The 12,660-nt window shown below is 38.9% G+C and overlaps 2 protein-coding genes across 10 annotated transcripts in view; both read left to right on the top strand.

Annotated features, from left to right (window-relative positions):
- SLC4A7 (solute carrier family 4 member 7) overlaps positions 1-8,842 on the top strand; it is a 97,568-nt gene extending 88,726 nt beyond the window's left edge. For all 7 annotated transcript variants that reach the window (XM_056338589.1, XM_056338587.1, XM_056338593.1 and 4 more), the window contains 2 exons: positions 1,184-1,291; positions 4,366-8,842. In XM_056338589.1, coding sequence (XP_056194564.1) covers positions 1,184-1,291; positions 4,366-4,447 — 190 coding nt within the window. In that variant the 3' untranslated portion in view covers positions 4,448-8,842. The remainder of the gene's footprint in view (positions 1-1,183; positions 1,292-4,365) is intronic.
- Positions 8,843-8,917: 75 nt separating this feature from the next.
- Positions 8,918-12,660, top strand: part of NEK10 (NIMA related kinase 10) — a 116,196-nt gene continuing 112,453 nt past the window's right edge. For 2 of the 3 annotated variants that reach the window (XM_056338595.1, XM_056338597.1), the window contains exon 1: positions 8,918-9,107. The gene's annotated coding sequence lies outside the window, so the exon portion shown is untranslated. The remainder of the gene's footprint in view (positions 9,108-12,660) is intronic. The other variant, XM_056338596.1, reaches the window with a different exon arrangement.

Genomic DNA, 12,660 nt, shown 5'->3' with positions numbered 1-12,660 from the left:
CATCTTCCTTACTGGGGATGCATTCAGTTTAATTGTCAGGTATTGTACAACTATTCAACACACCAATAAAAATGTTACAGATAAATAGCTTGCTAGCTTTTTTTTTGCCCCTCTAATACTAAGAGTTCCTAGATCAAAAATTTGCTTTGCTATGGATCTAGAGTAGTATTTGGTTTACCCTGATCAGAGTTGGGAACAGGCAGATTTTGGATTAGACGTATATTCCTGCTAACTGCTCGCCTGCTCCAAGAGCAGGCTTAATCAGGCTTTAGCAACTTAAATGAAAGTGCAAAATGCTAAAGCTTTTTTAAAAAACACATTTGAATTAATATTTGCTTTCACAGTAGAGTTATGATTTCATTGTGTGTGTGTGTGTGGTTTTTATTTCACTGTCTTGCATCTTGTGGAGATTGCTGAGGAAAAACGGCTTTGAAAGAGTCTATGAAATGTGAAGAACTCTTACAGATAACCTGCAGTACATTATGAAGCTTAAGTATGGAACAGAACAGAAAGTGTGTCTGCAGACAACACCTAAATCTGCTATACGTATAAACATGGGGAGAGCAAAGGGGAAATAGCTTTTAAAAGCTTATAATCTGTGAGGGTGACTGTCTCTTTTGCAGGTCTTGGGGAGGTGGTGGCAAAAAAAAAAAAAGTCTTGAAAAACGTCTAGTAAGACTCTGCAGGAAAAAAAAATAACTTGAAATCTGTCTAGATAATTGGGACTTCTAGGTTTTTACTAGGTTTAAATATCAACTGATTTACCAATTTCAGAATTTTATTAATATCTGCTCTTTTGCCCATGAGTATTTCCTGGAAGCAACTTAAAATAATTCTGATTAATGAAAGCCTTAGCAGGACAGTGTGATTAAGTTCATTATTTCTGAGCATGCAAAATAATTTTATGAGATTACAGGTAATTAGAAATGGCATAGCTCTCAAATATTCTCTATGTCTTGGTGGTATCTATGTGAAAAACTGGTTTATGATGCTATGTGATTAAGGCAGCGCTAGTGACTTAAATTTTCAACTTTTTGTTGAATTACATTTGTAAGAGATGAACTTAACTTGTGGCTGCGTAAATATTGAAAGAAGGCACAACTGATGTAAATGATGAGTGACAGTAAGTATAATGCTGTTGCAAGCTGTTGAATACTAACCAGAAAGTATGTTTGTTCTTTAGCATTGATCCCTCAATTGTAAACATATCAGACGAAATGGCCAAAACTGCACAGTGGAAGGCTCTTGCCATGAGTACTGAGAATGCCAAAGTAACCAGAGCTAACCTGAGGTAGTTATAATAATTACTCACGTGTTTTCTAACTATGGTTTTGTGTTTAGCAGCTAATACTGTACTTTTATTTCTTGAAATGTATATTGAAAAAATGAGCATACGTGGTTTGTAAATCTGCTTTGACTTTTCACTTCTAAGGAACTTGAATTTGAACTTAATTTTTGCTTTTTACTCTGAAGTTAAACAATTTCTATAATGAATTCCAATTATTTTATTAAATGTATTATTACAATTCTAAAGTTACTCTTTATTTGCTTATTTGCATTATTAGCAATATGTGCTAATATATTAGCTATTATATGCTATTCTGATGGGCTTAGGGTTTCTAAAAAGTTTTACTAGAGTGTATATGAGCATGGGAATTGTTTGATCCTGAACATAACAAATGCCAGTGGGAATAAGAGGCGAGTCCAACACTTTCATTGTTGCTTTATGCTGCCTTAGGACCTGCACCCTCTTTTTGTGGGTGGGTGGGTTGGTTGGTTTGTTTATCCCTGGCTCATTTTTAATCTTTAAAAATTAAACCTGACTCAAATGCTACCTTTACTGGATATGAAATATACTTGAAATGAAGTACGAGACAGATTAGGAGTCCTCAGTGCTGTGAGCTTTTCCTGTAAGCTGACACGTATCTTCTCTGATGGCTGGGAGCCTCATGCTCAGTGAGCTTCCCATCAACCAAGGAACTCTGTGGAGGGAATCATTCTGCTTTTTTGTCCTAGTTTCTTCCCTGTCTGTCATCTGTGAAGGGGAACAAACCAAATTTGGAATATTTACATGGAGTATCCCCAACTTCCTGAAAGGCTTGTAATTTATAGGAACTGGTACCTGTGGACTGTTCCATCACAATTGCTTAGTAGTTTTTTTGTAGGAGAGAGGGGAGACCGAGTGTGGTTGATTCGGGAAAACTGAGTTTATGCAATCCTGCTGCCTGCCCATGCATCTTCACTTGGTTGATCCCTTTCAGCCAAATCTGTCAAAGACAGGTTCTGGAGATACGAAATTGCCAGGTTTTGTATAAAATACATCTTGGTGGAAGAGTTGGCAGTGAAGGGAGTGTTCATATGTAATTGTGCAAGCTGCTGAGTACTGTTGAGCTTGCATCATGGAAACAGCAGTAGTTACTGGCCACGGAGCACTTGTGTACCATCTGTTTAGTCAGCATGTGCATTGCTCCAAGCTAGGCATGGGCTTTGTTTCACCCAGACAGTAGGTCAGCCAAGGGTGATGAAGGAGACAAGAGGAGAACATGAAGGTATTGTAATAGGAAAGGCTGAAGAGACTCATTAGTGCAGGCACAGTTTTCAGTGAATTTTCAGCCTGTATTGTTACAAGAGTTTAAAATGTTCAAATACATGTTTTAGATGTACTCAAGTTTTTAAAAATGTTTAGTATAAAGTAGATTCTCAGGGAGATAGATAATAGAGGCATTAGATAACAGAATATGTGTGTTAGTATACCCTCGTATTTTAATCGTGCTCTTTCATGCTAAGTTCTCAAAAACCTGTTACAGAATTCGTGGATGTTTCTACTATACTATCTGATAGTCATTGGGTGTGTAAGGCTTGAAAAGATACAGAGCTCTGTTTCTTTTTCCAGAAGAATTAAAATCACTAGATCTGGTTTTTGGGTAGCTAGTACAACTCCCATCTTGCACTTTCCTGTTTCCTGGGTAGGTTTAGTTAGTATAGAATTATATGCAGCACTAGCAAATGATGCTTCTGATCTGTTTGCAGTGTTTTTTGATCTATTTAGATGGAATACTGGGTACTACCTGTCTTCTGTATTTTGCTATAAGACATTTCCCTTTGATTCCATAACCTGCCCTGCTTGAGATTGGTATGGTAAAAATTGCGTCTTGGAAGGGAACTTGCTAAAACTGCAAATTGAAAATAAAAAACACTGGTGTCAGAAACTAGCTCTTTCAAGAGGCAATCTGATACTGCATGCATCTGGAAAATGTTAGAAGGCAGGACTTCCTTGAGCCTGAGCTCAATTAGTAGCTGTTTTGAGGTATGTGTTACCCTTTCTTGTATAGTAGGTGCTGGAGACATCTAGAGATGTCGCCACTACTCAGTCAAAAGTGATTCTCAGTAAATTTTTCATGTCAGTTCTGTTAAGTTTTTCTGTGTAACAGTCTTCATCTGATAGTAGGTTTCAAATAGGGTGCAGACTGAAGCAAGTAATGTCTTCTGGAATTCCAGACAACATGGTTGTGTGGGTTGGCATTATTTCCTAAAATTCTTGCCTTTTTAAAAAAATTACTTTTTAGATTTTTTTTTTAATCCTTCCTGAACTGATCCAGACTGCTTTTTCTTTGTTCCTCCTCCATCTATCATATTTTACAGACTCTGTGGAGTCCAGACAGACTTTCATTTTTCTAAGGAATTCCAGATATTTTCATGAATTTCTAATACGTTTTTTTTTTCCCTTTAAAGAGCAACTTCCACAGATGTGTTCTCTCTTCTAAAATTCATGCCTAGGGAATCCTCCCTCTTACACGTACAAGTGCCCTGTAATCTTGGGACATTCCTTTCTGTCCTTGGATAAGCCACTGTTCAGTGTCTGTCCCTGAGAGTGTCAGCTGTTCAGGTGCAGCCAGCCCATTCATTGTCTTTAGGTTGAATGGACACTTACACACAGATTTCTGATTGTCCTCTACTGTTGTTACAGGTGTGGTTCCCGTTATGAAAAGACTGAAATATTTTCGCAGTCTTGTATTGTGAACAAAATTGTTTCCTTGCCCAGTAGTTAAGCAGTATTAGTAATATTGTTTATTATGTAATTTTGAGTATTTTTAACGAGACATTTTGTGGTTTTTGGTTTTGTTATGTTTTCTTTTTTCTTCCAAATGATGTTTTGCAGAACAATTTAAAATCAATAGAATCAATAAAAGCAGTGGGACTGGAAGGTGGTGTTTATAGATGAGGTATTGGTGTTTTCTCCCTTAAGCATGAACCATTCCTGTGAATACTGTTTATTAGTATTACGTACTGTGAAGTATGAAATCTTTTAGTTAACCTTTACTAAAGTGAATCAAACCTTATATGTTCCTCTTTGCTTTCAAACAGCCCTGAAAAACCAGAAAGTGTGAAAATAAATGTGGAAGAGTCACCTGTTGTGAAATACGTGGATGCTGAAACATCTTTATAGAACTGAACCAAGGGCAGTTATGTTTATTTGTGTGTGTATATATATATCACTGTAGGATATTATACCATGGAAGTGTGATTTCCAGTTTAAGGAGCGACATGTATTTAATTCTGCCATTGTTTAGGGCACTGTAGATATGCTTGCATAATGAGAGATTTTCCTACAGATAAGATGAGTGGTAATCACACTTCAGCTATTTATTTTATTCTAAAATTTATTTTCATTTTTAAATAGGAAGTTTGCAATGAATACATATTTTCAATAATCAATATGTGCATAAAAGTTCAATCAGCTTTTGCTGATGATTACTGGTCCACATTGCTTAAAATTTTACAATACCTCTGTTTATAATGTGCGCTACAGAAGTTTGTTTTCCATGCAGGCAATTACTGCTTGTTTTTGCAGGGTATACTTTTTTGTGATTTCATAGAACAAATATCGATGTGCTGTTGACAAGAACTACTGTGTTTTATGTCTCCACTACATGCTAGTGTTTCCTGGATTCTGTCTCTCCTATTTTAAAGAAGTGGCCTAGAGCCATAAGTCAGGTGGTGAGTTCATCCTTAAAATACATACGAATACCTGGTTCTGCTACCTTTTTATATTTTTTTTTTTTTTCCCAAATTCACTCTTGATTTTTCATTATTGTTCAGTAGCAATATGAGTGCAGTAATTGTAGTTATAGTCCCAAATCAGTATTTGCCATTCTGGACACTTTCATGTTTACACAATATGCATTGGATTTACAGACAGCCGGTCTCTAGGAAGTGAAACACACTTGCCACACTAGTACTCTGGAATTCTTTCTGTTCCTGTTTTTTACTTACACTTTTCTATTGACTTGCAGAGTCTGATTTACTCAGCTCTAAGACTGAAACTTCAGAGTATTTCATGCCCTCATCAACTGTATTCCTTGCTTAATTATTTTTTAGATGTACTGCGTATTTGATTAAATTAGCTGTAGTTTATTTCTGTAATAGGTTTATGATCAGTATTATTTTATGGATTACAAATTGCTTGTGGTATTTGTGTGTACAGTTCTGAGCCTCTCCATTGTAAAGGGCATATATGATAGCACACCAACTTATTTTTAAACATTTTATTTATTTTGATTAGCATAAATTTTTATCATTTAAGATGATTAAAAAAGTAAATATTCATTTATTAAAGTAAAGTCAGTGCATTTATTGTAGTTACATTTTCAACTTCTAGTGTTTAGCATTATAATATTTGAAATAATGAGAATTTTATCTATAAATTAAAATCTTGATCACTTGATCACTTACCAGCGCAATTTCCATTATTAATGTCTTTTTGCCTTATGCCTTGGTTTTTGGCTTTAATTTCTGAAATGGTCTCTTTACGTTCTGAATTGCCGCTAGCCCTTTCTGGATATACTAAAATGGCTTTAATTAGAATCTTCTCATTTAAAATTAGAAGATGCTCTTTGCCTAATTCTGCTTTTAGCAGAGTTGGGACTGCAAAAGGAGCTGATTCTGGAGGAGGGCAGAGTTCATCTGAAAATACCCCTTAAGGTGGAATTTTGGTGCTCTTCAGCCAAGTGTCACTTGGTGAGAAGGTAATTGTGTATTACAAAAACAAAGCAATCAGTGGTAATAAATTAGAAACATTTTAAAATAGCATTCAAATTACCTAGACTGTTACTGTTCCCTTTAAATGTAATGTAATTAAATAACGTGGCTTTTGTTTTTTTCTGCCCCTTTCTCATTTGGCTGAATTCTGAAAAGTCAATTTAAAGAAAGTAAAGCATAGTGTATAGCAATACAAATAATGGTATCCAAGCTGTCATAAAAAGGCTCGGGTCAGTGGCACAGTTGGTGAGGTCTGCATTGTCAGTGTGACCAGTACTGTGTAGTGACCTGCGGAGATGTTCCTTTATTCTTGGGTAATAGTGTAGCTTGTGCCTTAGCTTGAGAACGTGCTCTTTCAGAAAATACCTGTGTTTTCCCTCCAGTCAAACTGAGATACAATGAAATGATAGCAGATGTTTTCCCAAAGCTTTCTGCATTACTTAAAGGAAAAAAAAAAAAAAAAAAAAACCCAAAAAAAAACCACGAGTAAGTATGCATCTGCAGGTCAGTTGTTGACTACTAAATAGCTCTTGCTGAATCAGAGGGAAGATATTTTGGGCAGTTTACATAGTGTTATCCGCAACACACTACTTCTGTACTAGTCTTCCCAGTAGTATTTTATGCTTATGTTCACAGTCCTGCCACAGTTTCCAAACCCCCCCCAAATTACTTTATGCCTCTTAGATTTTAAACCCTTTAATGCTTGAAATCAGGGTTCCCTAGTGCTGCACACCTTGTATCTGGCTTCTGCTTTGGAAGGGTTACCTTTTGGTTGATACTACAGGAAGTGGATATTTTTTCTAGTAAAGCTGAAAGGAAACAAAACCGAAGCCCCACAAATCTAATCACAGTATTTATTCAATTGTAATTGTGTAGGTATTCTAATTGATGCCATAAATACCATGACTTGCAAAGCAGTTTACAGTGACCTTTAGTTCCAGTGTTCGTGGTCAGTAGCATGTTAGGCTTGCACTTTTTCCCCATATGAATAGGTGAAGGTCTGGTATTAAGTACATAAAAGCCCATTGATAATCTATAGTTAAGTGATCTGCTGCTCATTTTACACCTTCTCTGCTTTAAAAATCACACAGAGTATTAAAGTAAAACGGCTAAGGATGTAGTTTACTGTATGTAGATACACGATTTGCCTTAATGGATGCAAAAGAGCAGTGATAATTGCTGTGCACTCATTTTTTTTTTCGTAGGGGTTAAACCCTGTAAAAACTACGCCAATGTATTTCCATTCCAACAGTTAGAGGAAAATAAACGGCCCTGCACTTTTTAGATGCCTTAGTTTCCCGGAATGGAGCTTAGTGCTACTGTGTATCTGGCTGCAGAGCCACCTCAGGAAGTCCCCTCATTTATTTTTTTTCTCCTTTGTTTTTTTTTATTCTTCTTCCCTGCCCCCCTTTTTTTTCTTTTTCTAATTTATTTATAAATATGAATGTTTACATAAAGTGTAGGTCTTAATTTTGACCACTCCATTTAAATTATCATCTAAAATATTTCACTTAATGCAGTTTCGTGTTTAAATTATATTCTACAAAACTCATTCTTAGTATTTTCATATGTATTACAATGACACACTTTTAATTCTGTTTACACATGCCCAAGTAATAAATCCTTCCTAGATTAATCTTGCAGCTATAATGTAATATCTCATGTGATTGTTCAGTGAATTGTTCCAAATTGCCAAGTTTGTCATCATAAAACCTGTTGGGGTAGAATTCGGTGCCCTGGTAGGGGATTTTCAACCAAATGTCTTGGCCATTTATTTTCTACATTTAATGAAAGTTCTCACGTAAGTTACCATTTGCTTCACCTACATCTCTGTCTTTACATGATAGCTTCCCTAATTTGTGCCCTTTGCAAAGGCAGGTTCGACAGGCTGTAAAATTTATTTGTAACATGGGTGGGATGTTGCAGCGCCTGCGCGGGTTTAAAGGGTTGTCTTGTTACATACGTTCTGTAAATCATAAAAGAAACGGTTCATGATTTTCAGTTCACAAATGTAGTCTGTTAGATGAGCACCGCAATGATCTTGGTTTTCTTGTTGCTTTATATAATTAGTAATGTTTTAATTACTCATCTAGGTCAAATTAATTATTGAGTACAGTACAAATGTGTGAAGTACTTTGTTTGTACCAACAGTAATTTATTTTATGGCAGATTTTAAGACTAGAGGTGCACAGCTTTGAGTCAGCATAAAAGTAGTGCTATGAATAAAGCAAATTGCTTAGTAATTTTAAGTCTTTTATTTTGTAACGTTTTTATTGAAAACTTACAAGACTTCGTAGTTGGCATTGAAGTTAATCTGAAGACACTTTCATATTGAATTTAGTATCTGTTAACATTTATTTGGAAAAATTAATTTGAAAGTCAGTACTTTTCTAAACGATTTTATTGGCAAGACACATAATTTATAATCATTTTCTTTCTATTGTTGCTGATACTCCTGTGCAAAGGTGTCTTCCAGGGTTCAGTGTCTGTAGCTGAACTGCAGTTTTGATTTTAATACTGATTATTTGAAATGTGATTACATGCTCTACGGTTCGAATTTTTTATGACTGCTTTTCTAATTACAATGATGTTTTTCTTACTTTATAACAAAATCCAAAGCCAGTGAAACATTATTCCAAATGTAGAATCAATATTCAGTTTATACAGAAAACACACAACCCTCAGACTTGTCTATAACGTGAAAGATCCAGCCTTTGTTGTTTTAATTACTGCTAGAATAAAATTATCTTTTGTAACGTTTCAGAAAGTTGGTAAAAGCAATAAAAAAATCTACTGAACTATGCTAAGGCTTTTTCTGGTTTTATGCCGCGGTGGGGGCGGGCTCGGCGCCGGCGTCCCCGTGCCCATGGCAACGGTCCCCGGCGGCGGCGGTCGCTAGGCTGCTGAGGCAGTGCGGAGCACGGCGGCTTGCCATTGGCTGGCGAGCACGGCACCTTTGAAGAAGGTGGGACGCGATTGGCCGCGGGGAAGGGGTTCCGTTCCCGGCGGAGCGGAGCGGAGCATCGCCGGAGGCGGACGCGCGAGCGGAGGAGAGCTCGCGCCGCGGCGTGAGTAGGCGGCACGCGTGGGGCCCGGTGGGCGCAGCTCGCTGAGGGGGCGGCGGGGCGGGAGCGCCGCCAGCCCAGCCCGGCCCAGCCCGCTGCGCTCCCCCGCGCCCAGCCCTGGGAAGGGCTCGCTGCCCCCCACGGCGGCTGGTTCACCCGCTGCGGCGGGATCGAGGGCGGCCGTGGGGAGGGGACGAAGGAGGGAACCGAATTAGGCTGCTGCCTTCTGGTCGCGTCACGGTTCTGTCACGGAGTTACTGGAGGATCGCGTACTGCAGCCGTGGTGTAATTAAGGCACTTTGAAACCTTTCCCTCCAAGCTGACGCTGAAAAAGTCTAAAGAGAGCGTTTACTGTTTAGGGATGTATGTAAACGTGCATCTTGGTATAAAACTTGAAAAAAATAACCAAGTGCTGAGGCAGGTCTGTGCGTGGTCATGAATATGACGTGAAAGCTCCAAGGAGTATGTGTGCTTATGAAGCGAAGCCCGGCTGGGGCGGCGTGCTGCCTGCCAGCCCCACGGCGCCTCGGCCACGATCTCACCTGACAAACCAGAAGCCATGACGCTAAAACAAGGGTTACTTTGTCCCCATCACCCCCCATGCCTCCTAATGACATCTTCCCCAGCCCCGCACCTATACCAGCTCCAGGCATTCAGAAGGCATGAAGCAATCACGGCTCCCAGAGGTTCCAAGTCCAGCACTACAATTCCCTAAAAAGGCCTGCCTGGTAGCAAGGGCAGAGAGGGTGAATTTCATGGAGCTACGTATTATTCTTGAGATGATACAGAGCTGCTCACTACTCCTCAGAATTTATTTTTTTTTTTTTTTTTTTTTTTAGGCAGACTCTTACAGATAAAAGTTAGGATCTGGAAAATAGCCCAGCAACTCGTGTTGCATGGATTCAGGAATCTGAGAATAGGCCTGGCCATTTATGGCTCCACTAGAACTGGAGTAGTGAGTAAAAACAAACAAATAAAAAACAACCCCAAACCAGCAGTGGACTGAGTATTTTCATTTGTTAGGAAAACAGGAACCTTATATTGGATCCCAGTTTATCTCTACAGAACCTTTAAAGAAGTTATTAAACAAAGTAAAAATTGAGAAAAATACATGCATGTGGATTTTTTTCTGTATAGAAAGCATGTAGATTTTCATATTGATTCAGTCAATAAAATGTGTGAGAAATATTTTTCAAACATTGTAGGCATTCATCGGTACAATTTCTTAGACACGGGCTGTTACCGGTGATGACCCATCCATCCTTGTGACTGCCGTGCTCTCTGAGAACAAGAGGGGAAGCAGTCCAGGGTTCCTTTGGTTTCATCAGACTGGAGAAGGAAAAGTACCTTTTGGGAACTTCTCATCATCTTTGATGCTTCCTTTGCCATCATTTTGACTGTATTTGAAATGCGTATCTATTTTGACAATAATATATTGATAATTTCTCTTTTAAGGAGTGAATTTTCATCTGACCCCATACCTGGCTTAATGAGAATTGTGATGCTGGTATTAGATACATTCCTATCTATCACCAGCATCAGAATTCTTATTAAAGCCAAGATATAGCATATCTGCTGCTTTTTTATCCACCTTAAGCCAGTTAACATTCTGTGTATAATTAGATAGTGGAACTCAGCCACTGGATTAAGAAAGGAGTTCAAGGGTAAATCAGGCTTACAAGTGACCCGTGTCCAGTAGTAATTGCTAATAAAGATTGTAAAGAATGTAAGACATACTTTTGTTTAAGAGAATTTCTAACCAATACACTGTAGTTTGTGGAGGTAGATTTCTTCTCCAACATGTCTTTGTGTTTTTATTTTGGAGTTTGTTTCCACCTGAAGTTTTGTGTGCTTGTGTTATCTGAGACATAGCCTGGGCCACAGATCAAGTCTGGGGTGGCAATTCCTTTTTCTTCCGTTTCTCATCATGTGAATTCCTTAATTTCTGACAGGGTTCTTGGAGCATTTCTTGTCTTATTCTGCTCAACAGCACTATCAGAATGCACCTCTCTTCCTACGTAATTAACTAATTAAATTTAATTATCCCCAGTTAAAATTAATTGGTTACTATTGCTCTTATTTCTTTTTCTTAAATGGAATTGTATAAGCCTCTATGCTGTAAAGATATTTTCCTTTGAATGTGTTTCTGTTCTTTTAAAGAGTTGTCTGATCTCAATCTTCTCCTGGCACAGCCTAAGTGAAATGTGAGTGGTGTTTGGTTTGTTTCTTATACATTACTCATGGCTGGCTTAATAGCTGGGGGATAGTTATGAGGACAGTTAATAGCCTGGCTCCATGGAAATTTCTGCTGGCATGAGTAAAGAAGAAACACAGAGGCGGGAACTTACTCAGTGATTTCAAGAAAGTCAAATAACTGTGAGAATAGGTAAGAAAATATTTCATGTCAGGCTTCTCTCAGGCTATATAAGGAAAGCAGGGGGTGTTTTCCTTTTGTCTACCCCTCACTTGGGCTGTGGTGCTAACACACCTACCTGATTTAACGACTGGCTACTGATGAAAGGGTTTTCTGCTCTTCTCCCTCTGTTTACAGCTGGGCATTCCGGCCCCCTGCCTTGTCAGCAGAGATAATCATCAGGACACTGTAACAGTGAGCTAAACTGGTTGAAAACTAAATATACGAAGGGAGACAAACTGTTTTCTGCCTTTTTAACTCTCTAAACTGACTCGGGTTTGGGTCAGATCAGCTGAGAAGTGGAGGGGAGCGGCTTAGGTTGGGAAGGGAAGGATTTGCCATTTTCACTGGCAGCTGGCTCTTAATTAATCGGTTTATCTGTGTAGTAAAGCTGAAGTGCACAACACTTTAAGCTGCATGGATAAATGCACCTTTCTGCATATTGTCCCTGCCCTTGTACAGCAGAAGTACTTGGGGACAAGCTATAAGGTAATCAGGGTTAAAGCAGGGGAGATTATTTGTAACCTGTATCAGGTTTCCCAATCCAGTGAGCTGTGTGTCTGTGGTGATGCTGTGCTGACAGACCAAAGAGGTTGTGCACGGGTCAATTTGTGGGCTGGGCTGGCCTCTTTCTGTTGAAGTGCTTGCTGACTTGTGCTGGTTTAGTGGCCTCTAGGGAACCGGGAGGTAACCTCAGGGCGAGTCACAGAACCGGTTTGTGTTTTGGAAGAGACCTTAAAGATCACCCAGTTCCAACCCCCCTGCCATAGGCAGGGACCCCTTCCACCAGACCAGGTTGCTCAAAGCCCCATCCAGCCTGGCCTGGAACACTTCCAGGGATGGGGCATCCACAGCTTCCCTGGGCAACCTGTTCCAGTGCTCCACCACCCTCACAGTAAAGAATTTCTTTGGGGCTGCATCCTTGGGTGAGCTACATCCCTCCATCCCTCCATTCTCAGACGGCTGTGAAGGGAATTTGGGTTGATGTTTGTCAGGTTCAGTTTTGTACAGGGACATTTGGATCTGTAATGGTAATGAACTGTTAAAATGTTAGTCACCTGTTACTCTGTTTCATCTTTACTAAGGTACCACAAACAGCAAAAGCATTGGACTGGCAGCCAGAAAGCAAAGTTGGTCTACAAT

This window comes from Falco biarmicus, chromosome 4, assembly GCF_023638135.1.
Source record: "Falco biarmicus isolate bFalBia1 chromosome 4, bFalBia1.pri, whole genome shotgun sequence".
Taxonomy (NCBI): domain Eukaryota; kingdom Metazoa; phylum Chordata; class Aves; order Falconiformes; family Falconidae; genus Falco; species Falco biarmicus.
Note: the sequence above shows the minus strand (reverse complement) of the source record. Positions and strands in the feature narration are given on the sequence as shown.